Raw genomic sequence first — 26,970 nt, forward strand, 5'->3', positions numbered from 1 at the left:
AATGCTACACTTTTGACTTATATTTTAAGAACTAGCACTCAAACGTTGTTTTTAAAAGTTTGAGAAGTCAAAAGCATGCGTATGGTATTGCAACATTCATGCAATTTTTAAGGGAAGGGGGGTATTATGGACAAAAGGCTACAATTCTTATTTTAACAAGACATGGGTGAGAAATGGCGCATGTCAAAAAGAAACAAGTCATGTCCAACCCAGACACCGATGATCATCTACAATGCTTTGCACGTCAGATATTTTCCTTTTAAAGATGAAAAACCTGAGTGCTAGCAGGACCATTATCCTGGGTTTATGCATTCCTACCTGTATTGGAGTTGCACCAATTGAGAATAATGGAATTATAGATTGAGGAATTTCCATAGACGCTACATAGTAATTTTTTTTTTTTTTTTAAGGAGTCAAGGTTCTCTTTACATGTTAACATTCATTGAAAACTGTGATCTATCAAAGTATACACAGAAAAATAAATCAAACAGGAATAAATTATTAAATACGTCCACTTAGCATACAATGCCTCAAACATGAACCCAAATATTATCATTATTAAAACCATATATTTGATTTCATGATTTCAGTAAATACCTTTGATATCCTCCTCTGGGTAGGACTAGAGGTCATCTCCTTTAAAGCGACAGGGTTGTCCTTATTGAAACCACATCACAAAAGGTCAATTGACCACATCTCTCTAACCTATGGCAACACTGAACAGGATTCAAGGGCAAATATAAAGCCCACACTTTTGATGAGCACAGCAGAGAAATTAACCTACGGAGGCACAAAACACAGTAATAGATAGCAAGAGGAAATAAATCATGTCCTTTAGTCCTCACTTCTGTAGCGCTAAACGATTCAATGGCTTTGTGCAAACATTCAATCCAATCTGGGACTTTTTAGTGTCACAATCCCTACTAGAGGTAAGATCGGAATTCCTTCCACGAGTCCAAAAGTGTATGACCAAAACAAAAAAAATAAACGTTTGTGAGGCAGCTTTGAAGAGCTCAGCATCAAGACTAAACGCTGTCTCTACTGGGGCTTTGAGGAACACCCGTCACTTTACAATTACTGATAGGGGCCCAGGGGAGACTAATATAAGAAGTATTCGACTCTACAATGGTCTGAGGGGTTGAAGAAAACCCTCACCTTTTGAATCCCGACTCGACTCAGAGAAAAGAGCCCATGTCCAAGTCCATGAAACTGTTAGCATCCATGCTGAAGGAGGACTCATAAACCTGGGCACCGCTCTGGTGCATCTTTTGGTGGTGGCGCAGATTTGACTTGCTGGAGAAGCTCTTGTCGCACAGCAGGCAGGAGAAAGGCTTCTCTTTGGTGTGCATCCTCCGGTGGCAGATGAGCTGGGTGGACACGCGGAAAGCCTTACCGCACTCCAGGCACTGGTAGCGCTTGGGCTCTGTGTGGATGCGCCTGTGGTTCTTCAGGGCCATTAGGTTAGTGAACTCCTTCTGGCACACGGAGCAGAAGAAGGAGCCCGTTTTGTGGCTGTTCTTGTGGTTGAGGAGGGAGCCGGCGTGGCGATAGGTGCGGCCGCAGTGCTCGCACACGTGGCTCTTCACCCCTGTGCAGTGAGCCTCGTTGCTCTCTTGCTGGTCCTGAGGGTCGGGCATGCCCCCGTGCATGTGGGCAAACGCCGGTACCAGCTTGGGCATACCCTGGATCCCCACGGGTTGGTCCAGTTCCGAGCCCCAGCCTAGGTTGTCCTTTAATTGCATGCTGTGTTGTTGGTAATGCCCCTGGGCCCGGTGGTGCAGGTCCTGGTGTTGCTGGTAGCTGGCCGGGTTGGGGAAGCTCTGATGGCAGGGACTGCAGACCAGGGTGCGTTCCTTGGAGTGCACCTCCATGTGGCTCTGCAGGTGGGAGACGAGACAGAAGGTCTTGCCACAGTCTGGGCAGCAGTGGCGCTTCATCTGGGAGTGGACATGGAGGGCGATGGGGTCGGGGAAAGTCTGGAGGCACAAGGTACAGTGGTGGAGGTTTTCGGAGTGCGTCTTTTTATGGTTGAGCAGGGAGCCAGAGTGGCGGTATGAGCGTCCACACAGGTCACACCTGCAGTAGAGAGACATATTAAAATCCCTGTTCATGAAAATAATTTACCTTGGGCATTAATTGGCAAAGAAAACCTTGCTTTTACTAATCGAATATAAACAAGAGGAAATAATTACAGATTTACCCTAAAACTAAACATAAAAAAATAGCCATTAAAACAGAAGGGAGAAGACAAACAAAAAGGGGATCATTCTAATAACAACCATGAAGAAGTAGGACTTACATAACGAGTTGATTATGAGACAGTAACTCACATGAAGCACTTGTCTCCACCACCATCTCTGTGATAGCTGTCACCAGCTTTAGCCAAGTCATCCTGACCCCTGCTCTGGCAGCGGTGCCTCTTCAGCCCAGACTTGCCCTGGAAGCTCTTGCCACATTCTGGGCAGCTGAAGTGGCTGGCCACCCTGGTGTGGACTTTCTGGTGGTTATGGAGAATACTGGCCAGCCGAAACGCCTTCCCGCAGGTCAGGCAGACATGCTTCTTCTTCTGTGTGTGAATTCGTGTGTGGTTGCGTAACGCCATGGGGTTAGAGAAGGGCTTAGAGCAGAACGTGCAGCTGAAGTGGCCGGACTTATGGGTGTTTTTATGATTCAGGAGACTGCCTGCGTGGCGGTAGCTGCGATTGCAGATGTTGCAGGTGAATGGTCGCTCCTCTTTTTTCAAGGACATGCTCGTTTGTCCATCACTGCCCTCTGATGAGTTTGCCAGTGACCCACAGGTATGGGCTGTGAGCTGGTCTGCAGATACAAATGTCAGTCTGCACTGCTTACATTTAATGTTTCTAGCGCGTCTGCGACCACTTCCCCTGACCCCTCCAGGCATATCCTTTCGGAGGTGTGCGCAAATATGGTTAGACAACTGCTTCTTTCCCCTAAAGGCCTTACCACAGTGTTGGCAACTGTGTTTTTTGACTGAGAAGTGGATGCGCAGGTGGTTCTTCATAGCCAGTTGGTTGGAGTAGGTGTTGTTACAAACAGAACAGTAGTATTCACCCGTCTTGTGAGAGTTCTTGTGGTTGACCAGACTTCCTGCGTGCCGATACGTTCGCCCACATTGGTCACAGGAGTAGGGGCGAGGGTCGCCTGCCCCCTCTGATTTGACCTCAGTCTGAGACGCTGTAAGAGCCCCTTCCCCCACACTGGGTTTCTTTAGGTTGACGGTTGGTCTACGCTTTCTGCGGTTGGTGGTGCCGGCTTGGTTGGCAGGTGCATTTAACGAGTGCATTCCTCCCTCTGACCCGTTCCCATTCATCTGCATGAGGGCCTGAATCTGATTGTTGAGCTCCTGTATTTTGGCCTTGTTCTCCTTGTGAATTCTTAGGTGGTTCAATAGCTGCTTCTGTATCTTGAATGCCTTCCCACATTCATTGCAAGTATGCCTAGACGAGGGGACAAAGAGTGAGGATAATCCTGTTTACAAAGCACAGAACATTTGAGCATGAATGAAGTTATGACAAGACACAAAATACATCTATGGCAATAGCAATTTTATAGGCAATATATCCTTGGATTCTTCTACAGGTACGTAAGCACTTGTAAAAGAAAATCCTCGCTGTTAGGGCAGGGTCCAATCACTATTTGTTGGCATTTAGGCAAATTCAACTATAACAGTGTAATAACCTAAACCCTTGGTATGTAGTAGTACAAATTAATTGAGTCTAACACATGTGTACAATGTAGCTTCTCTGTTATATACATTATATGTCAAATTACATGGACACTTATCAGTCGAAGACAACTTTTTTCTGTGTTAGCAATTACGTTGAGCAATTACCTCTTAACATCAAAGTGGGTCCTTTGATGGTTCTTAAGGGCCAGTAGATTGTAGAAGCGCTTCTGACAAACCATGCAGCGGAATACTCCCGTTTTGTGGGACTTTTTATGGTTGAGAAGGGAGCCAGCATGTCTGTATGCTCTTCCACACTGATCACACTTGTACTGGCGATCACCATCGTCTAAATCCTCTTTCATGGGTCCTAATTCTTTACGGTTGACAGAGTTGCCCATTTCAGTTCTCTCATTACTAGATTCACTTTGCCCATTTGCTGTACATTGATGTGTCTCAAGATGATGGTAACTGGTGCAAAATGTACCACAATTTCCACAGATGATGCTGTCAATTTCCTCTTTGTGCCTAGCTCCATTACTATTGTCCATATGTATGTGTTTAGAGTCATCTGCCTGTGCTTTATGGTGCGAGAGCTGATGGGCAAGCATGTCCTGCTTCTTGGCAAAACTCTCTCCGCAAGTACTGCAGATCATCAGACCCCCATCCACCTGCTGTCTCTCTCCAGGGTCCTCCTCTTTTTCAGCCTCGAGGGAGGACATGGAGGAGGGGCCGGAGCTTGTAGGAGTGTCATGGGATTGAGTGTGGCCACGAAGATGACTCCTCAGAGCCCTCATGCTTGTGTAGCGGTTTCCACACACTGAGCATTGATAGAGCTCTCCGTCATCATCATCATCATCATCATCATCCTCCTCGCCATCACCACCATTTAACTGCTCCCCATTCATGACTTCCTGGAAGTTGTGTTCACCAAAGTACCTATGCCCAGGGCCGCCATTCAGTCCCTGGAATTTTATATGATCCCCTGGATTTCCCATAGAGCATTGGCCATTTGTGTCCTGGAAGGTTAGGTTACTGTCGCAATCATTTGCCATGGCCTCCTGCTGCTGTTGTAGCTGGGGGCATATGTGCGACTTGATCCCTGCGATGTCTGCAAATGTTTCGCCACAGTCGGCGCACATGTGCCTCTCCATCAGGTGTTCGTCGTGAGGTAGGTGCACAGTTCTTTCCTGGGGAAAGGTAGAGTCAAACTGCTCGTGGAATGATCCTCCATTGTCGTGTTCACCCTTGGTCTCCTGAGCGAGCGCCATCATACTGCTAGCATCACCATCCTGAGAGGAAAAGCAGGCCTGCTGGTTCTCCAGTGTCAGGGGCTCGGTAGACAGCCAGTCTCCTTCAGAGCTGAGGTTGAAGGAGGACGGATGGGCCCTGTGGATGCGGATGTGGCTGCGGAGGGCAGCCATGTGTGGGTAAGTCTTGCGGCAGATGGAACACTGATAAATGCCCGTCTGATGAGACCGCTTGTGGTTGATGAGGCTCCCTGCGTGCCGGTAGCTTTTGCCACAGACCTGGCACTTGAAGCGGCGCTCAACATTTTCTGTAACTGAGGACTGTTCTGCCTTCCCTAGATCGTCAGCAGAAATCTCAGAATCCAAGATTGAGGGCCCTTGCTGAGTGTTCAAGATGGATTCGTTACTGGAGTGGTCAGAGTATATTTGTACATCGTTGATCTGCTCCCCCTGATTATCCATCGATGGATTATTGTTTAGAGGGGGTGAATTAAAGTTTGAGTCAGGAGAATGAGTGACACTATGGTCATAAGTGCCATGATAACCCTCAGATGAACTTTGAATGTGCCCAAATGACATAGAGGAAGAATTATGCATTTGGATGTGTTCCTGGAACTCATCATCATTAGGAAACATCACTTGACAAAGGTGGCAGAAATGTACAGCAGCCTCCCTGTTTGAGGGGGATAACTGCTCTTGTGCTGTGCCTGTGTAAGTGACTTCCGTGGAACGGGTATCTGGCCCACTTCTGGACTTATGGGTTCTCTGGTGACTATGGAGGGCAGCAAGATTATTGAACTGTTTGAAACAGATAGGGCACTCAAACATCCCTACTTGGTGAGACTTTTTATGATTGATCAGGCTTCCATGGTGTCTATATGACTTTTCACACTGATCACATTTGAAAGGTCGATCCCCTACTTCATCAGAGCCTAGGTTTTCACTGTAATTTGCTGAGATGGGGATAATCTCTGCCCCCCCCTGACTAAGGCCATTATCAGATATAATATCCATCCTTGTGTCTTGCTGGTCAGCCACAAAGACCAACTGCTCATGAAGGTCTTCATTATCCTCAATTTCATCTCGATTCTCAATTGGAGAATATTCTGCAGCTGCCCTCCTACCGGCTCTCCTCTTTGACTGCCTGGATAGATGGACCTTTTGATGGGTGGCCAGCTGAGTAGCTAACCTAAAGGCCTTCCCGCAATCCATGCAGGAGTACTTCTTCTGAGATGTGTGGATGCGCAGATGGCTCTTCAGGGCCAGAGGGTTTGAGAGCTTCCTAGCACATACTGGACATTGAAAAGAACCCAACTCGTGTGTTTTCTTGTGGTTAGCGAGGCTACCTGCGTGCCTGTAACCCCGCCCACATTCATCGCACTTGAACTTGCGATCTTCCTCTTGCTGGGAGTGACTATCCATGTGTTCCAGAAGGCTTGGCATGTTGGAACACACTGTGCCACAGTGTTTACAAGGGAAGCCTTTGGTCCTGCCAGGCTCCTGCATAGCCATTACAGGATAGTACTGCACATATTTGAGCAAGACAATTGTGGGGAATATACATCAGATTCCCAGCTCCTCCGTATAACAAGAGCTTATCTATTGTACGGTCCAAATAGGAAGGCAACACAATAATGTGATTGGATCATTTAGTACCACTCCATTGAATATGAATTTAATTTATGGGGTAGAAAGGCTGCAGGTACACCATGAGGGCTGTGGGAAAAAATGTAAAACAGATCTGATCATTTGGCATAATATGCACAGTCAATGTATTATTTATTTATCAATGGGATAATCATGGCCTACTAATGCAATTGGCACAAACTTTTATTCAAAATGTAGTTTACTGATGCCACACCTGTATTATTATTAATTAACATGTTAAAGGGGTCAGTGGGTAGCCTAGCGGTTAAGAGCGGTACGAAACCTCGTGCCGATTAGGTGAAACATCTGTCGATGTGCCCTTTGAGCAAGGAACTTAACTCTAATTGCTCCTGTAAGTCGCTCTGGACAAGAGCATCTGCTAAATGATAAAATGTTAAAGGCTTGGTGTGAGACTTAATATTGAAACAAGGGTTGTCTCACATCTGGAAGTATACAATTCAAGCAGGCAATGATACATTAGAGATGAAGTAGACCATATTACTGTAAACTGGACAGTTGTGTTTAAAAAAAAAAAACGCTTCAAATTATTACGGATTTTGAAGAACCATAGGGTAGTTTATCACAGATTGGGATGTGGCTAATCAACAAGGCCTAATATATTTAACTCCGCTCAAATATCGTGTTAATCGGTTCAGTAACGCAACATGACAAACTCTCCATATGCAGCTACATACAGTGTACAGCAGCAATACTTTTCCTGTTTGGCCTAGCGACATAAAATGTCGTTAACGTTACCGTGAACTGAATTACCAATTGTCTTACTTATTTACATGCAATTTAAATGTATATATATCCGAGTTGACTAAATTTAGGAATTTAACTAGTTTGTTACTTGCTTGCTAGCTCGGTCTCAAATTATCCCAAAAATATTTTGTCCGATATAAGTTGAAAGTGGCTAGCTAGCACACACAGCAATAACCTGACTAGCGCGACAGCCAGCCGCATAGCTATGTCAATAATGTGGAAAAACAATACCTTGGTCAAAACAACTTAAAATGTCAAATGGTTGAATTCCAGTAGCTCCATTTCATATGTTAGGTCAAAACACACACCACTATGGAAAAGCTGTTGTTTTGCGAGCAATCCAATGCTGGATACAATAACTGCTAGGTAACGTTAGCAAGTAGCATCATCATGCTTAGCTAGCTAAACAAACATTGCAGCAAAAAGCGATACTCTGTTTTACCATCCATTTGATTCGTGCGTCCTGTCAAATATATTCTGAAGTTTCTGATGTAACCTATGGCATTTAAATCCAGGTCAATGTTTTTTCTCACCACAAAGCTAAAATGTTATTGATAATGGACAAGTCTTCCTCAATTGTCTTTTTTCCTCCTTCATTCCATTCCATTACACATTCTTCCTGCTCTTGTTGCTAGGAAACAGGATATGTGTACCACTAAAATAAGTCCCCCTTCGTCGTTCTGTCATACGCACATAACTGTGCGTTGTCTACAAAACTATTTGTGGATTTGTCATGTAAAATTATAAGATGGACTGGTACGTAAACTGACATTTAAAACACTTCTTATGTGACTAAAACGTTTTCCATCCCAATTAGGCACTAGCTCATTCAAAAATTAACAACCCATCTGCGCGACATCAACCATCCATCCAAACATTTGGCAAAACAGGAGCGTGCTATTTAATTATTTCCCCTCTCAATAGAACACCTCTTACCTGCAGTTCTTCACAATAAAGCCATTGATGCGGTTCTCCGACAACTTGCTAACTGTAAAATACACTACAGTTGGTCAAATATGAGAAAATCCATAAAGCCAACGTTTAATATTTACATGAAATTGTGACCCACGCAAGTGCTGCACTGTTGCACGTTCGAGAATAGCGCTCTCGTCATGGTCCTAAAGCCGTCCTCCTCCACCAACACCAATCATAGGGCTTCACTGTAAACGCAGTTATTGGGGCTTCATATCTGGACATTTTAACTGATCCCGAATGCCCGAAAGAAGATAAAAAGGTAAGCAATCGTTTTAATATTATAATACACATTTATTCCAAATACAGATGCGGAGCCATCTCATGCGAGGATGACCCCAGAGGGCGAATGAACTTGTTCAGCCGGTCCTAAAGCCAGCCATTTTGAGTTTAGCACAAGTACGCTAAAATCGCTTCAATTGCCCATTTTTGTTGAATTATTGTCTCCTGATATATGCGCCCCAGTAATAATTTAACTCGGAAAACGCACGTTATTTTTTCAAAGAAATTAGATTTATTTGAGATCCGTGTTTTTCATGCCAACTTCCTTTTATAACAAGCGTTTAGTTTAATTGTCCCTGAGGTCCTAATGCCAGCCATTTTGAGATTTATCCCTCCACATTATTAATGAAACGTTGCTTCACTAGTTTCCCACTGCTACCCAAGTGCCTTTGTCATGTCCTCTCAGCCAGTACAAATTATATTTGAAAACATGATATAAATGATCTTGTATTGAGTTTCAATCTGCTCACTATTTTATATGATTGTAAAATCATTACTGCCTACTGAACATTACCCAAGCTTGTTTAAGAAATGTGTCATCTTCAGATTCACTTATGTCTTTTCCTTATATTCTAATTTCCTTAGCATCACAAGCATATAACTTAAAGGATGGCCTCTCCCCAGCCTGGCAGCCCACCACCTACAGAGCAAGACACCCCCCTTGCTGAACCGAGTGAGGAGAGCAAAGAGCTGGAGGTAGAGGAGCCCCCTGTAAAAAAGAGAGGCAAAGGCAGACCTCCAAAGAAATCCAAGCATTCTTTCAAATGCTCTGCCTGCCAGGAGGCTTTCAGTAGCCCCTTGGCTCTCCGGAGCCATAAGCTGTCTGCCCACAGTAAGGAGCAGCAGGAGCAAAAACAGCACACATGCTCTCAGTGCAGCAAAACGTTCCCCAGCAGAGCCCAGCTCTCCAAACATCAGCGCTCTCACTCTGCTCAGCGCCCCTTTCAGTGCGATCAGTGTCACAAGGCTTACAAGACCCCAACGGAGCTACGCAACCACAGCCGCTCCCATACAGGGGAGAAGCCTTTTGTCTGCACCGAATGTGGCAAGACCTTCATGCAGGCCATATGCCTGCGTATTCACATGACGCAGCACAGCGGCGAGCGGCCATATTCTTGCCCCCATTGCTCCAAGAGCTACCCCACTCTGTCCAAGTTGAAGGTGCACCTGCGCTCTCACACGGGGGAGAAGCCCTATTTTTGTGCCGAGTGCGGGAAGAGCTTTGCCGACCCCTCTGTTTACCGGAAGCACAGGCGCAACCACCAGGGCCACCGGCCCTACTCCTGTGATAAGTGTGGGAAGACGTACACTGAGCTGAAAGACCTGAAGAACCATGAACGGTCTCACACAGGAGAGAAGCCCTACCTGTGTTCAGACTGCGGCAAGGCCTTCTCCCGTTCCTCCTCCCTGGCTTGTCACCTCCGCATTCACTCCCAGAGCAAGCCCTACCAGTGTGAGCAGTGTGGCAAAGGCTTCACTCAGCTCTCCTCCTATCAGTCTCACCTGCGCACTCACTCGGGTGAGAAGCCATTCCTCTGCCCGCAGTGTGGGAAGATGTTCTCAGACCCCTCCAGTTTCCGCCGGCACCAGAGGGCCCATTCAGGGTTCAAGCCCTACCCCTGTGATAAGTGTGCCAAGAGATTCCGGCAGCCTGCCGACCTGGCCGTGCATCAGCGGGTGCACTCCGGGCAGCGGCCCTACAAGTGTCAGAGCTGCGACAAGGCGTTTGTGGCGTCCTGGGACCTGCGACGTCACATGCTGGTGCACACAGGGCTGCGGCCCTTCTCCTGCACGGAGTGCGGCAAGTCCTTTGCCGAGCGCTCCAGTCTCAACAAGCACCGAAGGGTGCACTCCGGCGAGCGCCCATTCAAATGTGACCTGTGCTTCAAGTCGTTCGTGGTCTCCTCCAGCCTACGGAAGCACGAGCGCACTCACCTGGCTGAGAGGCCTGCGCTGCTACCGCAGCAGGCGGTACCTGAGACAGTTGCAGCAGTCTTCCTCGCTCACACCTCCCTCCCCCAATTCTCCTGTTCACACTGTGACGTCACCTTTGGGACCTGGGAGGAGGTTCAGGCCCATGAGGCTCTTCACACCGTTTCCCCTCTTTCCACCACCGTGGCCCCCCTGCCCATGGGCCCACACGTGTGCGCCACCTGCCGGGAGGAGTTTGTACTGCTGTCTGACCTGCAAGCCCACGAGAAGATGCACCCCAAACCGCGACCCCACGTCTGCGACAGCTGCGGCAAAGGTTTCCTCAACAAAGCCGGGTTGCGGAAACACCAGCGGATCCACTCGACCAACCGCAACCACGTCTGCCCCCACTGTAGCAAAGCCTTTCTGTTTGCCGCCTATCTCCGCAAGCACTTACGCACCCACCGCGACCCCCTGCCCACCTTCCCCCTCTCTGACACACACATTGCACACACGGAGCCTCTTCCCTCGCCACCTCCACCCATTGAAGTTTCCTCGTCTACTCTTGAACCTGGTGCAATTTGTCTGACTATACCGGTGACGATTCCAGTGACTGTTCCTGTAACCTTTCAGACCACGCCTGTGTATATCGATAAGGAAGACCGACTCTGAAAAGACCGTAACTGTTTGTGTTGAATGAATTATGACTCAACAGCCAGATGCCTTGAATATTTTCAACAATGGTATGGTTATAAAACAGCTTAGTTCCCATCCTTAAACAAAGGTTATTGATAGCCTATTGATAACAATTTGAAATAATGAGACTTTTCACTTTAAATTGCCCTCAACTGTCTTGTGTGTAGGATGACATGTATTTGTGATTTAAAATGTGTTATTTATGCTATATAACGTACATTATGTTTTATACTATACGATACCTGACATCTGTCATCAACTTATTTCAAATTTCATTGTCATGATTTGTTCATAAGAATGTATTGTTTTGTGTCATAGGCTATACACTGAGTATACCAAATATTAGGAAAACCTTCCTAAATTGAGTTTGCCCTCAGAACAGTCTCAATTTGTCAGCCATGGACTCTACAAGGTGTCGAAAGCGTTTCACAGGGGATGCTGGCCCATGATGACTCCAACGCTTCCCACAGTTGTGTCAAGTTGGCTGGATGAACTTTGGGTGTTGGACCATTCTTGATACAAACGAGAAACTGTTGAGAGTGAAAAACCCAGCAGCGTTGCAGTTCTTGACACAAACCGGTACACATCACACCTACTACCATACTCTGTTCAAAGGCAACTTAAATATTTTGTCTTGCCCATTCACCCTCTGAATGGCACACATACACAATCCCTGTCTCAAGGCTTAAAAATCATTCTTTAACATGTCTCCTCCCCTCCATCTTCACTGATTTAAAGTGGATTTAACAAGTGACATCAATAAGGGATCATAGGTGTTCTTAATTTTTTGTGAACTCAGTGTATATTGATTAGTGTGTAGGCTAAACTACTAATCTTAATTCCACGGTTAGGTCATTTATGTCTAAACATAGGCTATAACATTGTTTGAGTCATGATATTAAGTCATGTTTTTTTTCCATGGACTGTTGGGTATTTTGATTTCTATTCACTTCTCGTAATTTTTGCGATGGAATATGTAAGTAAACAATTTACTTAATAGCATTGATGGACTGAAGTTGCTTTCCTGTGAAATGGCTCTTTTTATGGAAAACCTGAATGCCTAAATTGACCTGTTGGAGAAGAATCATCATGTCTTATGCCTAATAATATGCAATTACATATGACATACATTCAGGGTATATGATAACATCATATTACAGTTAGACTCAAATACATATAATAGTTGCCTATGGTATCATCAAAAGTATGATGATAACAGAGAATAGAACCATATTTTCAACCAAAACACCTTACACACAGACTTATACAAACAATAGTTTAAAAAGGGAGGGTCACTGAGGAAAAAAGAGAAGTACCATTGGGTTGGAGTCAGCAGAATAAAAGGTGAGACATGGTAACACTGATGCTGATGACAACGCCATTTTACAACCCAATAAAAGGTTTTCAACTGACATACTATGAGGTTCATGGAAATTCCTTTTAACGGTAAGTTGGCATCTCCTATTATTACAGCAGCTTTATGTCAAATACACCAGGGAAAAGTGTTGAAATTAAAGTATAGTTGTAACCATATTTTAATATTTACTGTAATCTTACAACATTTCTTTTAACGTTGAATATTATTGTTGACAAAATAAATGTTTATTGCTCTGCAATGCAAATATGTGAACATCTATCTTGATACATTGCCTGATGTGGTACCTTTCTTCTCTTGCTAGATCACTGCTACAGTAGTTCCATAACAAAGACGAGTGGAAATAATGGCAGCCATCATAACAGGGCTCATCCCAATCCTCCGCACGGCAGTGGACACCACCACCACCTACAAGTGCCGCTCGTTGTGGTTTGGCTTCCTCTGCATGCGCCTGGTGGTTCTGTTCATGGCCGAGATGCCCTGGTTCAAGCTGGACTCGGACTTCAGCTGTAACACCACCCAGGACATGTGCACCCGAAGCTGCTTCAATCAACACTTTGACAAGCCTGTCATGGTGGCCTGGAACTTCTTCTTCATCCTCCTCATTATGTCTGTCCTCCTCATGGAGCTCTTTGCCTCCCACCTCCGCTCCGCTGCCCAGAAGAGGAGCTCCCGGCAGAGGAAAACTCCCGGGGAGTTGGAGGCCCAGGGGAAGAGTGTCAGTGTGCCTGAATCTGAACCCCCAGGGAAGATGGTGATTGACCTCCACAAAGACAGGGTCACTGTGGGCTTCTACCTGTTCAGCAACGTGCTGCGTATTATGGTGGAGGTCTGGTTTGTCTATGTGCTTCTGTCCTGGAACCTACCTAAAGTAGATGGAGGGCCATTCAAGTGTAAATCAGGTATCTGCCCAGAGATACATATTTGCTTGGTGAGGGCGGCACCAGAGAAACGTATGTCTATCTATGCTTTAGCCTCTGTTTCAGGCCTGGTCATTGTAACTTCTGTCTTGTTCTGTTTGTACTCTATTTTCCACTACCTCTGTAAATGTTGAGCCTGCAGGGAACCCATACTGCACCGTTTTAACCATAAATGTGTAATGTGTAGGTGTAACATTGGATTTACTGTTTTCTTTTTTAAAATCATGTGTCATGTCTGTGCCAGCTTAAAAGGCTAATAATGCTAAATAATCTGTCCAAGTTTCCTACATTCTCATTCTTGGCAGCAGTTTTTACTTTTCAAACTATGTTTATGGGTGTAGAAACACCTATCTGATGGTGTGTCTGAGTCAGGCATTTCTAGTGCTTTCTGGTCAGGGTGAAAATACATGCTAAGCTAGAGAGGGAGTGATACAGCGCCTTCAGAAAGTATTCACACCACTTGACTTTTTCCACATTTTGTTGTGTTACAGCCTGCATTCTTCCTTACTCAGTTGCCGGAGAAGAAGGAAACCGCTCAGGGTTTTCACCATGAGGCCAAAGGTGACTTACAAACAGTTACAGAGTTGAATGGCTGGGATAGGAGAAAACTGAGGATGGATCAACATTGTAGTTACCTCACAATTACTACCCTAATTGACAGAGGGAAAATAAGGAAGGAGGAAGGAAGCAAATTTTCAAAAACATGCATCCTGTTTGCAACAAGGCACTAACGTAATACTGCAAAAGAAATTGGCAAAGCAATTCACTTTTAGTGCATTCGTATTCAGACCCCTTGATTTTCTCTACATTTTGTTACCTTACAACTTTATTCTGAAATTGATTAAATAAAACATTTTCTCATCAATATACACACAATACCCCATAATGACAAAGCGAAAACAGGCTTTTTGAATATTTAGAAAAATGTAAAAACAGAAATACTTTATTTACATAAGTATTTAGACCCACTCAACATTGAACTCAGGTGCATCCTGTTTCCATTAATCATCTTGAGATGTTTCTACAACTTGGAGTCCACCTGTGGTAAATTCAATTGATTGAACATGATTTGGAAAGGCACACACCTGTCTATACAAGGTCTCACAGTTGACAGTGCATGTCAGAGCAAAAAACAAGCCATAAGGTCAAAGGAATTGTCCGTAGAGCTCCCCGAGACAAGATTGTGTCGAGGCACAGATCTGGGGAAGGGTACCAAAACATTTCTCTAGCATTGAAGGTCCCCAAGAACACAGTGGCCTCCATCATTCTTAAATGGAAGAAGTTTGTGGGAGAAGGGCCTTGGTCAGGAAGGTGATCAAGAACCTGAGAGTCACTCTGACAGAGCTCCAGAGTTCCTTTGTGGAGATGGGAGAACTTTCCAGAAGGACAACCATCTCTGCAGCACTCCACCAATCAGACCTTTATGGTAGAGTGGCCAGACGGAACCACTCCTCTGGAAAAAGGCAGATGACAGCCCGCTTAGAGTTTGCCAAAAGGCACCTAAATGTCTCTGACCATGAGAAACAAGATTCTCTGGACTGATGAAACCATGATTGAACACTTTCGCCTAAGTGCCAATTGTTACGCCTGGAGGAAAACCTGCCACCATCCCTACGGTCAAGAATGGTGGTGTCAGCATCATGCTGTGGGGATGTTTTTCAGGGGCAGGAACTGGAAGACTGGTCAGGCTTGAGGGAAAGATGAACGGAGCAAGGACAGCCGGACAATAACCTGTAACACAACACCAAATCTACACTGGAAATGTTTACCAAGAAGAAAGTGAATGTTCCTGAGTGGCCGAGTGACAGTTGACTTAAATCTACTTGAAAATCTATGACAAGACCTGAAAATGGTTGTCTAGCAATTATCAACAACCAATTTGACAGAGCTTGAATAATTTTGAAAAGAATAGTGGGCAAATGTTGCGCAATCCAGGTATGGAAAGCTCTTAAGAGACTTACCCAGAAAGATTCACAGCTGTAATTGCTGCCAAAGGGGCTTCCACAAAGTATTGACTCAGGGGTGTGAATACTTATATAAATTAGATATTTATTTATTTCAATTTCAAGACATCTGCAACATTTTCTAAGAACATGTTTTCAGTTTGTCATTATGGGGTATTGTGTGTAGATGAATACATTTTGAGTGCAGCCTGTAACACAACAAATTGTGGAATAAGTCAAGGGGTATGACTACATTCTGAAGGCACTGCAGGTACAAACCCATTTCACTTGCTATGTGCCATTGCAGTTCTGACATGACGTTCTGATAGTGTGCATAGATAAGAACATTCTATTTACAAATAGAATGAACAAGTACAATATCGACAGTTAATGCTATTTTAAATAATATATTTCCAGATGTAGAATGTTTTGTTAGATACATTAATTAGTCAGATTTGTGTATAAATAGGCCTCCCCAGAAGTCGGTAGGACTTGAATAACTTCCAAGGATATCAGGCATAGTCAGTAGCCACCAATCAGTGTTGGTGCTTTTCCTTCAGTGAAATAGACCTGTTGCTGTTCTTCATGCTGTACAGCAGTGCAGCACCCATGTCTGTTAGAGACTGAAGCGGAGAGAGATATGAAGGAGGGAGATTAGCAGGGTAGACTAGAGGAAGTTAGGGGGTAATATTTGGATAGGAGCATGAGATTGCGAAGGTAAAATAGCATGATTTGTGTATCTGAATTGTACGTTAGATATTACCATAAGAGGCAATTGTAGTCTGGGCGAAAATATGTTGTAATGTTCATATCAGGGTTCTATATCGATGGATATGTTATACATTACCTGCAGTGTATCAGAATGTATGGATTGTCTCTAAGATGGGAAATAAAACAATGACAATTAGTCTTCAATTACTAAACAGAATGTATTGAAGAATGCACCATCATCTCACACAGTTTCTCTTTCACAATTATCTCAATACTGCACACACAGACCTACCCTTGTGTAGTTTTGTAGGCTGTTGTGTATAGGTTCCATGGTTTTAAGCCATTTTGAATAAATCAGTTTGTCTTCTGCACTTCTATCATACTCTCTGAAAAGGTAAAAGACAAGCATGTTGTCACGTATACACGAATACAAGTTGACAAATGCCCATGTACAGCAGAAATGACCAGCCAACACGCAAGCACAAACGTGCACATGCTCATACACATACTCGCACTCTCGCTCTCACACACACACATAAAAACAGGCCTTGTTCACTCATGTGAATCCGGCTGTCAGTCTCACTCACTAATTAGCGCCCATTCTGAGGCTCTGCCTCCACACACACACACGCAGGCGCACACACGCAAGCATAGGCACACACACACACACACACACACACACACACACGTTTTGCTGTCCGTCAACCTTCTCACTAAATCATTCACTCACAGGGCTCTCTCCATCAGTTCCCTCTGTGTCTCCCCCTCACTCTTTGCATCTTGGAAGCGGCCCCTGACAGCTAGAGCGGCGCTGGCCTGGGATGAGTTGAGCTGAATGATAGCTAGAAACAGAGAGGAGAGGACCACTGAGCTGAGGGAGAGGAGAGAGGTATACAGTGTTAGGCTACTATCATGACTCCTAACATGGTTGTCATCATCATTATTCTCATATCACATTGTTTTGCAACTGGAGTGGATTGTGATGTGTAAATACATTTCTATAATTCTTTGACTTGAACTAGTCTTTCTGGTAGATAAACTAGCAACAAAAGGCATTTCTGAATTCACATGTCATGAATGCTGGAAAACGCTGGAGTGAGTTCTGGACGTGTCCCATTACCTGTCATCCGTCACCTCTTTATCAGCCGTCAGCACTCTGAGCATACTGTGTCCATCCTTCTGTCTGTATCTCAGCTGCAGCTGAACAGACACACGGCCACCTGCCACTGGGGCTGACACTAAACGTCAGAGAAAGAAAAAAATATTACAAATCTATTCCTCTGTGAACTTGGTCCCCAATCCTTAAATCTTTGACTGGGTCTTCTCCTCATCCCTCTGTTCTCACCCTCTCCCTGTGAGCCGTGTTCCCTCGCTCCAAATTGAAAGGTGATTTCTGTGTCTGATGCCATATTGCCCACCTCTCTGGTCACCCTGTTCCCAGCCTCCCTCTCTCCTTTCACACACCTGGCGGAAGTGCGAATGAGGCCGAGAGATGAAGGCCTTTTCCAGTCAAATCAGGGATCTCTGTTCAAATGTGTCGCTGGTGTGACAGTGCTAGATTTCCCATTCACAATTTAGGATTGTCAATTCACCCCCCAAAAAATGATTGAGGATGAGCATGCAACTGGGGTTCCTAAGCATTTAAACCACTTAATTTTAAATACAGATGGTGACGTACATACACATTACGAATGCATTATACATATACAAACATCTACCCACACACATATACTATATTTGAAAATACACATGAATATACAGATGTTTAATTCAACACTTACAGTGTTGTGGGGAGCAGCAAAGTGACACTACAATGTGTCGCTATCGTCCTGTTCTCAATAATCTCCTCAAATTCAGTGTATAGTTCATGTGGACTTGCTATCACCACCTAGGGGGAAAGGATGACACGTACAGTACCATATTAAAAGACACACATTGAACAATGGACTCTGATCACATATGGGCCAAATAGGATTGTAGCTCAATGATATACACAGCACAAAGGAGAGTACAAGATGATTTATTGTATCACATACCTTTCCGCTTGTGCGGTCTGCTAGTCTCCCCAGCTCATCAAGTCTGCAGTCTGTCCCCTCGATAGCCAACACTGATACCATCACCCTAGGAGAGAAAGGGTTACATACTGTAAGAGGTTGCTTATAATATTCAATAACTGAAAATCACTTATGACAGCACCTAAAAGGCTATCAACATAGTCTGTAAGATAATGAGCTATTTCAAGGTAAAATAGGTTCTCCACTGTGATGCTCAAATAGAAGTGAAAATGTAGCTAGTGAAGACAGTACAGAGTTGCACCGACCCCTGGCTAGCAGCGTACTCCCCCAGGTCGTGGTAGAAGATAGTGGAGGAGAGGCAAGTTCGAGCATCAATGCCCTCCACCTCCAGATTCCCCAGGTCTGTGTTGGCCTTTCCATCTGTGCAGATGATCACCTGGGAAGAGGGCAATATATAATATTGGTACTACATCATAAACAAAACAGATACAGTATGTATTCAGAGCACTGGAACTATGGGACTGACTGACCTTTGACCCTGGTTTCCGAGAAGCCATCGCTATGGCTACAAGAGAAGCAGGACCTAAAGCCGTGGCACCACTCTCATACAATCTTTTAATGAAAAGAGGAAGTGACGACATACCATTATTTAATACAATTATTACTTCATTGGACCAGTTTGAATGAGTCCATGGCTTATTTGCTCTTGGACCACATGGGCCCTTGAATTAAAATGTAGAGTTTGTTTTTATTGCCCCTTTCAACATTACCCTAGAATCTCTCTCTGTAGACAGTCCCTGGTCCTGGAGAGGGGTTGTGGGCTGGGGAAGCTGAACGCTGCTTCCTTAAGGTATTCACTGTCAATCAACTCCGCACCCCGCAAAAAACGTGAGGTGACCTCCTCATTTCCATGCAGAGTCACCTGTCAAGACAAACATCCGTGGATGATCTTAAGATACAGATCAAAACAACTTCAGATTTACACCCAACTATTGGACGAATGCATACAAATATTGAATCCAAATCAGTGAATATGAAATGTCACACACAAGACATAGATTCGATACCTACAGAAGCCCCCAAAAAAAAAAATGTTTATGTAAAGAGCATGAAAACACCATTTCATTAGATGTCAACATGCATAAATAGTCAATCATGTCAATGTGAAATGGGTGTAATATTGAACCTGATTGTTGAACGTGATGAGTCCTACTCGCATGTGTGGTTGCGTTTCACTCAGCTTCCGAACACTCTGTAACACTGCTTCCTGAACAAACTGGTTTAAAATCCGCATTGGTGTTATCATTACCAGCATGTACACAACCACAGACCATTATCAATTCTAGCAAAGCAAATTATTGTGAATCTGCCACTGCATATTTCATTTACTGGTAGTTACTACGATCATCACAATATCTCCCAAATGTATCCACTTATGCCCATTTAAATAATCAAAGATGGTTGACCTGAAGACGTGACCTGTAGATTGGCTGTTTTCCTTCCAACATCTGGCATAAGAAAAAGAGAGAATTTCACAGTATATACTGTGGCCAGTAGAAATGGTCAGAGATACAGCTTCAACCAGCACTGAATGTGAAGCTACTTAAAACAGAAAAATATGGTTTTTACAGAACAAAATTGATTATAGAGGTATCCCTAATCACATGTATTCTAATCTAACCGTACAGAGCCTGGGGAAAACACTGACAAATAACACTATGATCTTGTGTTCAAACCTGGGAGGTGATACTCATGGACGCTGAGATGTCGATACAGAACAGGAGCAGGGTGTCTGTAAGGGCCAGGGCCTTGTCACCAGGGGTCAACAGGAAGACACTGTCCCGGCAACCGAGACAGGTGGCAGATGAGGAGGTAGGTGGTTCCAATGATGACTGGCAAAAATAACAGACATTCACCTGTAGAGCAACAGAGGGATGATGGAAATGCAGTTGTTTGAGAGAAATTGTACCTTCAGTAGTTATGAATTACAATAAGTAGTAGATATAACTTCACTGAGGTTTACTGTAGGTCTACCATTATTGTTGAATAATTTGGAAGGCATGAAGTTAGAATCATAACAGTGATTACCGCTTGACCACTGTGATTATTTTATCATATTGCGTAGGATTCATGTTCAAGAGAGTGTGAAAGGTCAAACTACCACATTGTCATAGAAGGAGTCCAGCACAGAGCCACACTGGGAGCAGCAGGTGGGCTCTCCCTCTATGGTGAACACTGTGATTGGACACACGTTGGTCAACACAGACAAGCAAGTTAGACTGTGACATACCGAGAGACAGTATAAAAGTCAGGAGTATCACACAGAGAGACAGTGAAAAGTCAGGTCAAAGGCATTGAGTATCATATACCAAACATTATCTCAGAATGATAGCAGGAATAGTCCACTAACCGTTTTCCTCTGATATCAGCTCCCCCAAACTGACTAGGATCACATTTGGATTCCCCACCAATGGTTCCCTTGATCCTGTGTAGTAAATGACCATTAGTAGTTGCAATTATGCTTTATATCTTTATTCATGAGCGCCTACATTTTTTCTTTTCAATGAGGAATTATCTAATGAACTGTGAAGATACTGTATACTAATGGATGTCCATAATGAAACAGGATTTACTGGAGGATGAAGAGGAGGACTTTGAGGAGGAGAAAGAATCAGGCAACAGAACTAGGTATTCTGGACAGGACTTCATAAAGGAAGGTCTTGGTGGCAAGGCTGGAGCTAGAAGTAGAGAGAATCATGTTTTTCAACTCTGGTTGTAGTCATAATCTTCATCACATCTTTATCATCACACGCAAGACTGTTTGTTTTGTTGGCATCTTAAGATGTGAATTGCATGAATGGTGGTATGGTCTGACAATACTAGCTTTGAGCCTAACAATGAATGTCTCTTGACAGGACATTAACCAGTTACCTGACTTCTGTGCAGATCCACTGCTGCCGGTGGTGTTTGGATGCTTCATCTCCTCCCCACTGCCTTCTGGGATATTGTATGAGTAGTCTGGATCCCATGGATGACTCCCAATGTCTGGTTCCTTCTTTGGAAGGTCATAGGTCAGCCTCTGGCTATTGGAAGGGAGAAGGGAAGGTGGGCCTGGGATTGGCTGGACGTAAGCAGGCGATTGAGATCGCATGAATGGGGGGAGCAGAGCTGGGGAAGGTGGAAATGGACACAATGTTAGCCACAATCTCAAGAGTTCACTCATGACTTTTGAGACACTGAAATTGAACTGTATATCCTAAAAATGACATTATACATTGAATTCCCCAGTACAGTGATGCTAGGAAAACCTGTCCATTGAGCTGTTTGAGATGTGAGCTGTTGGGGCGAGTCTGGAACATTCCTTCCTCTTCTAATACGGAAGGCTGAACTCTCATACAATGGCAAGGGGTTGGGAGCTGTCTTCACCTCACCATTTTTAAAACATTTCTCAGTGATTCTCTGTTCTGGAGAGTGGTGTTGTTGTTTTTGTAGTTCTGGAGAGGGTGCTGGAGGAGGAGGGGGAGGACTGCGGGGACGGATTCTGTTTGGGGGAGGAAGGAGAGCTGGGAGAGATGAGAGACAGAGCATTGTTAATGTTAATGTCTACTACACAGGATTCATTAATGAACTGGCAGGACAGTGTTTGGGCAGCAAAGGGCATTCAGACAGGATGGGGATTCACTGACAGGGCATTCACTGACAGGGCATTCACTGACAGGGCATTCACTGACAGGACATTCACTGAGAGGACATTCACTGAGAGGACATTCACTGAGAGGACATTCACTGACAGGACATTCACTGAGAGGACAGTGTTTGGGCAGCATCGGGCATTCGGACAATGTTAGCAAGATTTAATTTGAAGTGTGTCTGAAAAATTATAACTCACCTGAACGTTTAACTGCAATTTGTGGTTTCGTTTGGACTTCCCTCTGATAGGTTGATGGAGGGACATAAACAAACCCACAGGCAAACTCCATTGGTGGTCCTACCACCTAAACAGGGATAATCAACTAGATTCAGCGGCAGGCCAATGGTCAGGACGCAGGAACATAATTACAAATAATTTGTACACTGCAAATTGACCCCAAGAAGACCAAACAGATATGATATTTGACTAAAACATAATAATTTCAAACCTTACTTACATTTGTATATGATCACATACATCTCTCTATTATGTGTGTGAAAACTTTGGAACTTGGAGCTGATTTGATGGTGTTTTTACAGTTTTTATGTCCAACGATAATTAAAAAATCCCCTCAGCAGCCTTCACTGATATATACAGTGCCTTGCGAAAGTATTCGGCCCACTTGAACTTTGCGAACTTTTGCTACATTTCAGGCTTCAAACATAAAGATATAAAACTGTATTTTTTTGTGAAGAATCAACAACAAGTGGGACACAATCATGAAGTGGAACGACATTTATTGGATATTTCAAACTTTTTTAACAAATCAAAAACTGAAAAATTGGGCGTGCAAAATTAATCAGCCCCCTTAAGTTAATACTTTGTAGCGCCACCTTTTGCTGCGATTACAGCTGTAAGTCGCTTGGGGTATGTCTCTATCAGTTTTGCACATCGAGAGACTTACATTTTTTCCCATTCCCATTCCCATTTCCCAATACAGTTTTATATCTTTATGTTTGAAGCCTGAAATTTGGCAAAAGGTCGCAAAGTTCAAGGGGGCCGAATACTTTCGCAAGGCACTGTATATATATATCCACAAAGTTCCAGTAAAACGTTTTTGATTTGTTAAAAAGCACACCTGGGCACACCTACTCATAACTGAAAACTGCTGTTCAAGGGGGCTGTTTTGCAAGGGTTTTTATATATTGTAGAAAAATAGTGAAGACATCAAAACTATACAATTACGCATATGGAATCATGTAGTAACCAAAAAAGTAGAAAAGTCTAAAACAAATCAAAATATAGCCATCAATAAAAAATAAAAAAAACACATAAAAAACACCTTCACTTCCCTTTCCCCCCTACTATTGCCTTGATACCAGATTTGCACACTCTTGACATTCTCTCAACCAGCATCATGAGGTAGTCACCTGGAATGCATTTCAATTCATAGGTGTGCCTTGTTAAAAGTTAATTTGTTTAATTTCTTTCCTTCTTAATGCATTTGAGCCAATCAGTTGTGTTGTGACAAGGTAGGGGTGGTATACAGCACTATTTGTTAAGTCCATATTATAGCAAGAACAGCTCAAATAAGCAAAGAGAAATGACAGTCCGTCATTACTTCAAACATGAAGGTCAGTCAGTTTCTTCAAGCGCAGTCGCAAAAACTATCAAGCACTATGATGAAACTGGCTCTCATGTGGACTGCCACAGGAAAGGAAGACCCAGAGTTGCTTCTGCTGCAGAGGATACGTTCATTAGAGTTAACTAGGTGAACGGATGATCTGTGCATGTGTGGTTCCCACCGGAAGCATGGAGGAGGAGGTGTGATGGTGTGTGGGTGCTTTTCTGGTGATAATGTTGGGATTTATTTAGAATTTCAATGCACACTTAACCAGCATGGCTACCACATCATTCTGTAGCGATACACCATCCCATCTGGTTTGCGATTAGTGGGACTATAACTTGTTGTTCAACAGGACAATGACCCAAAACACACCTGTAGGCTGTGTGGGCTATTTGACCAAGAAGGAGAGTGATGGAGCGCTGCATCAGATGACCTGGCCTGCACAATCACCTGACATCAACAAAATTCAGATGAGTTGAACCACAGAGTGAAGGAAAAGGAGCCAGCAAGTGCTCAGCATATGTGGGAACTCCTTGAAGACTGTTGGAAAAGCATTCCTTATGAAGCTGGTTGAGAGAATGCCAAGAGTGTGCAAAGCTGTCATCAAGGCAAATGGTGGCTATTTTGAAGAATCTCAAATATAAAATACGTTTTGATTTGTTTCACAATTTTTTGGGGTTGTAACATGATTCCATATGTGTTATTTCATAGTTTTGATGTCTTTGGCAGCAATTACAGCTGTAAGTATTTCTGTGCAAGTCTCTAAGAGCTCTGCACACCTGGATTGCACAATATTTGCACATTATTCTTTTAAAAATCATGTTCTGTCAAGTTGATTGTCGATCGTTGCTAGACAACCCTTTTCAAGTCTTGCCAAAGATTTTGAGCCGATTTAAGTGAAAACTATAACACAGCCACTCAAGAACATTCAATGTCATCTTGGTATGAAACTCCAGTATATATTTGGCCTTGTGATTTAGGTTATTGTCCTGCTGAAAGGTGAATTTGTCTCCCAGTGTCTGTTGGAAAGCAGACTGAACCAGGTTTTCCTCTAGGATTTTTCCTGTGCTTAGCTCTATTCCGTTTATTTTTATCCTAAAAAACGACCTAGTCCTTGCCAATGACAAGCATACCCATAAAATGACGCAGCCACGGCCATGCTGGAAAATATGAAGAGTGCTACTCAGTGAATTGTTGTGTTGGATTTGTCCCAAACATAATGCTTTGTATTCAGGACATAAAGTTCATTTCTTGGCCACATTTTTTGTAGTTTTACTTTAATTGCAAACAGGATGCATATTTTGGAATATTTTTATTCAGTACAGGGTTTCCTTTTTTCACTCTGTCAGTTAGATTACTATTGTGGAGTAACTACAATGTTGATCCATCCTGAGATTTCTCCTATCAGCTGTGTGTAACTGTTTTAAAGTCACCATTGGCCTCATGGTGAAATCCCTGAGCGGTTTCCTTCCTCTCCGGCAACTTAGTTAGGAAGGACGCCTGTATCTTTATAGCGACTGGTTTTATTGATACACCATCTAAAGTGTAATTAATAACTTTACCATGCCTTGGTTTTTGTTGTTGAATCTGTGTTTGAAATTCAATGCTCGACTGATGAACCTTACAGATAATTGTATGTGTGGGGTACAGGGATGAGGTTGTCATTAAAAACTCATGTTAAACTCTATTATTGCCTCCCGAGTGATGCAGCGGTCTAAGGCACTGCTTTGCAGTGCTTGAGGTGTCACTACAGATCCATGTTTGATCCCAGGCTATGTCACAGCCGGCCGTGACCAGGAGACCCATGAAGTGTCGCACAATTGGCCCAGCGTCATCCGGGTTAGGAGAGGGTTTGGACGGCCAGGATTTCTTTGTTCCATTGCGCTCTAGCAAGTCCTTGTGGCAGGCCGGGCACCTGCAAGCTGAATCCGGTCGCCAGCTGGATGGTGTTTCCTCTGACACATTGGTGCGGCTGGCTTCCAGGTTAAGTGAGCAGTGTGTCAAGAAGCAGTGCGGCTTGGCAGGGTCGTGTTTCGGAGGATGCATGGCTCTTGACCTTCGTCTCTCCTGAGTCCATAGGGGAGATGCAGCGATGGGACAAGACTGTAACTACCAATTGGATATTACGAAATTGGGGAGAAAAAGGGGTAAAAAATAAAAAATAATAAACATTTTTACTCTTACTGCACACAGAATGAGTCCATGCAACCTATTATGTGACTTGTTAATCTATTTTTTACTCCTGAACTTATTTAGACTTGCCATGACAAAGCGGTTGAATACTTATTAACTCAAGATCTTTCAGCTTTTCATTTTTTATTAATTTGTAAAACTCTTATTTCTAAGCCTTTGTATGTCATTGTGATCTTGAATAAATCTTAATTTATTGCATCCGATGCAAGCTAATTACAACTAGATTAAAACACTGATGCAAACACACCCATAGGATTAGTCCCTGACAATGCTATCACTGTCCATGTAGCAGTACCAGTCAAGCTCCAGAAGACATATTGGTAACACAGTAACTAATGTTAACACACCTCTGTGGAAAGAACGGTCAAGTACAGGATAAGATTGCATTCAATGAGAGCTTACTCTGTCATACAAATGAGTCTTACTTACGTATGCAAAGCCTCGTGAACAGTGACAGTTCAAACTTGAGTTACTCCCAGTCTGAAGTGTTAGGAGTGAGTGAGTGATGACATCACTCATTCTCTGTGTTATAATGTAAAAAAAACCTGTTTAACAAGTTTGTCCAATGCAGTGTATACATTATCTAACATGGAATGGAAACAAAACACACGCACACAGCACTGTAGTACAGTCAGTGTAGAGATCGCAGTGGACATTGCGTTGTTCCACCTTGTGAATATTCATGTTTGTTAAATTTTATGTTCAGGGAGGGTATCAGCACAGATCAGACAGGTTTGAACATTGACACTTACCACATACAGCACCAGTCAGAAGTTTGGACACACCTACTCATTCCAGAGTTTTTCTTAATTTTTAGTATTTTCTCCATTGTAGAATAATAGTGAAAACATCAACACTATGAAATAACACATATGGAATCATGTAGTAACCAATACACAAATCAAAATATATGATATATTTGAGATTCTTCAAAGTAGCCACCCTTTGCATTGATTACAGCTTTGCACAATCTTGGCATTCACTCAACCAGCTTCACGAGGTAGTCACCTGGAATGCATTTCAATGAACAGGTGTGCCTTGTTAAAAGTTCATTTGTGGAATTTCTTTCCTTCTTAATGTGTTTGAGCCAATCAGTTGTGTTGTGACAAGGTAGGGGTGGTATACAGCACTATTTGTTAAGTCCATATTATAGCAAGAACAGCTCAAATAAGCAAAGAGAAACGACAGTCCGTCATTACTTCAAAACATGAAGGTCAGTCAGTTTCTTCAAGCGCAGTTGCAAAAACTATCAAGCACTATGATGAAACTGGCTCTCATGAGGACTGCCACAGGAAAGGAAGACCCAGAGTTGCTTCTGCTGCAGAGGATACGTTCATTAGAGTTAAC

The 26,970-nt window shown here is 43.6% G+C and overlaps 4 protein-coding genes across 11 annotated transcripts; 2 read left to right on the forward strand and 2 right to left on the reverse strand.

Moving 5' to 3' along the window:
- Positions 1–367: 367 nt before the first annotated feature.
- On the reverse strand, positions 368–8,406 carry znf646 (zinc finger protein 646). Of its 6 annotated transcripts, none has more exons than XM_024386795.2 (4): positions 8,284–8,406; positions 3,854–6,651; positions 2,331–3,458; positions 368–2,076 (listed from the first exon to the last, which is right to left on the reverse strand). In XM_024386795.2, the coding sequence occupies exons 2-4, from the start codon at positions 6,445–6,447 to the stop codon at positions 1,176–1,178; spliced, it is 4,623 nt and encodes a 1,540-aa protein (XP_024242563.1). In that variant the 5' UTR covers positions 6,448–6,651; positions 8,284–8,406; the 3' UTR covers positions 368–1,175. The 6 variants fall into 6 exon arrangements, with proteins under 6 accessions (XP_024242563.1, XP_024242561.1, XP_024242562.1 ...); XM_024386793.2 differs by lacking the exon at positions 8,284–8,406 and adding an exon at positions 7,881–7,987; XM_024386794.2 differs by lacking the exon at positions 8,284–8,406 and adding an exon at positions 7,790–7,984.
- A 33-nt stretch (positions 8,407–8,439) lies between these two features.
- On the forward strand, positions 8,440–11,673 carry znf668 (zinc finger protein 668). The gene is made up of 2 exons (XM_024386797.2): positions 8,440–8,581; positions 9,187–11,673. The coding sequence occupies exon 2, from the start codon at positions 9,211–9,213 to the stop codon at positions 11,182–11,184; it is 1,974 nt and encodes a 657-aa protein (XP_024242565.1). The 5' UTR covers positions 8,440–8,581; positions 9,187–9,210; the 3' UTR covers positions 11,185–11,673.
- A 216-nt stretch (positions 11,674–11,889) lies between these two features.
- On the forward strand, positions 11,890–13,777 carry LOC112223672 (gap junction beta-3 protein). The gene is made up of 2 exons (XM_024386791.2): positions 11,890–12,654; positions 12,888–13,777. The coding sequence occupies exon 2, from the start codon at positions 12,930–12,932 to the stop codon at positions 13,635–13,637; it is 708 nt and encodes a 235-aa protein (XP_024242559.1). The 5' UTR covers positions 11,890–12,654; positions 12,888–12,929; the 3' UTR covers positions 13,638–13,777.
- A 1,755-nt stretch (positions 13,778–15,532) lies between these two features.
- On the reverse strand, positions 15,533–26,458 carry LOC112223671 (circularly permutated Ras protein 1). Of its 3 annotated transcripts, none has more exons than XM_042305343.1 (21): positions 26,053–26,455; positions 22,062–22,167; positions 21,604–21,735; positions 21,104–21,340; positions 20,806–20,910; positions 20,583–20,657; positions 20,334–20,407; positions 19,909–20,088; positions 19,639–19,680; positions 19,359–19,448; positions 18,943–19,094; positions 18,703–18,784; positions 18,478–18,608; positions 18,194–18,278; positions 17,939–18,045; positions 17,503–17,657; positions 17,278–17,395; positions 16,888–17,028; positions 16,450–16,543; positions 16,294–16,323; positions 15,533–16,069 (listed from the first exon to the last, which is right to left on the reverse strand). In XM_042305343.1, exons 1-21 carry the CDS (start codon positions 26,140–26,142, stop codon positions 15,983–15,985), a joined length of 2,313 nt encoding a protein of 770 aa, XP_042161277.1. In that variant the 5' UTR covers positions 26,143–26,455; the 3' UTR covers positions 15,533–15,982. The 3 variants fall into 3 exon arrangements, 2 of the variants coding, with proteins under 2 accessions (XP_042161277.1, XP_042161278.1); XM_042305344.1 differs by having other exon boundaries at positions 17,503–17,621; positions 26,053–26,454; XR_006079795.1 differs by lacking the exon at positions 15,533–16,069 and having other exon boundaries at positions 16,888–16,999; positions 26,053–26,458.
- Positions 26,459–26,970: the final 512 nt, after the last annotated feature.

Source organism: Oncorhynchus tshawytscha, linkage group LG24, assembly GCF_018296145.1.
Source record: "Oncorhynchus tshawytscha isolate Ot180627B linkage group LG24, Otsh_v2.0, whole genome shotgun sequence".
NCBI classification, from domain to species: Eukaryota; Metazoa; Chordata; class Actinopteri; order Salmoniformes; family Salmonidae; genus Oncorhynchus; species Oncorhynchus tshawytscha.

Coding starts and splice junctions, on each gene's coding strand:
- znf646 (XM_024386795.2), bottom strand. CDS start 6,447: ATGGCTATGCAGGAGCCTGGCAGGACCAAAGGCTTCCCTTGTAAACAC. Junction 3,459..3,853: donor ACCCACTTTGATGTTAAGAG/GTAATTGCTCAA, acceptor CCCCTCGTCTAG/GCATACTTGCAATGAATGTG. Junction 2,077..2,330: donor GGTGGAGACAAGTGCTTCAT/GTGAGTTACTGT, acceptor TCTCTACTGCAG/GTGTGACCTGTGTGGACGCT.
- znf668 (XM_024386797.2), top strand. CDS start 9,211: ATGGCCTCTCCCCAGCCTGGCAGCCCACCACCTACAGAGCAAGACACC.
- LOC112223671 (XM_042305343.1), bottom strand. CDS start 26,142: ATGAGTGATGTCATCACTCACTCACTCCTAACACTTCAGACTGGGAGT. Junction 22,168..26,052: donor GTTCACGAGGCTTTGCATAC/GTAAGTAAGACT, acceptor ATCCCTGTTTAG/GTGGTAGGACCACCAATGGA. Junction 20,089..20,333: donor ACTCCTTCTATGACAATGTG/GTAGTTTGACCT, acceptor GTTGCTCTACAG/GTGAATGTCTGTTATTTTTG.
- LOC112223672 (XM_024386791.2), top strand. CDS start 12,930: ATGGCAGCCATCATAACAGGGCTCATCCCAATCCTCCGCACGGCAGTG.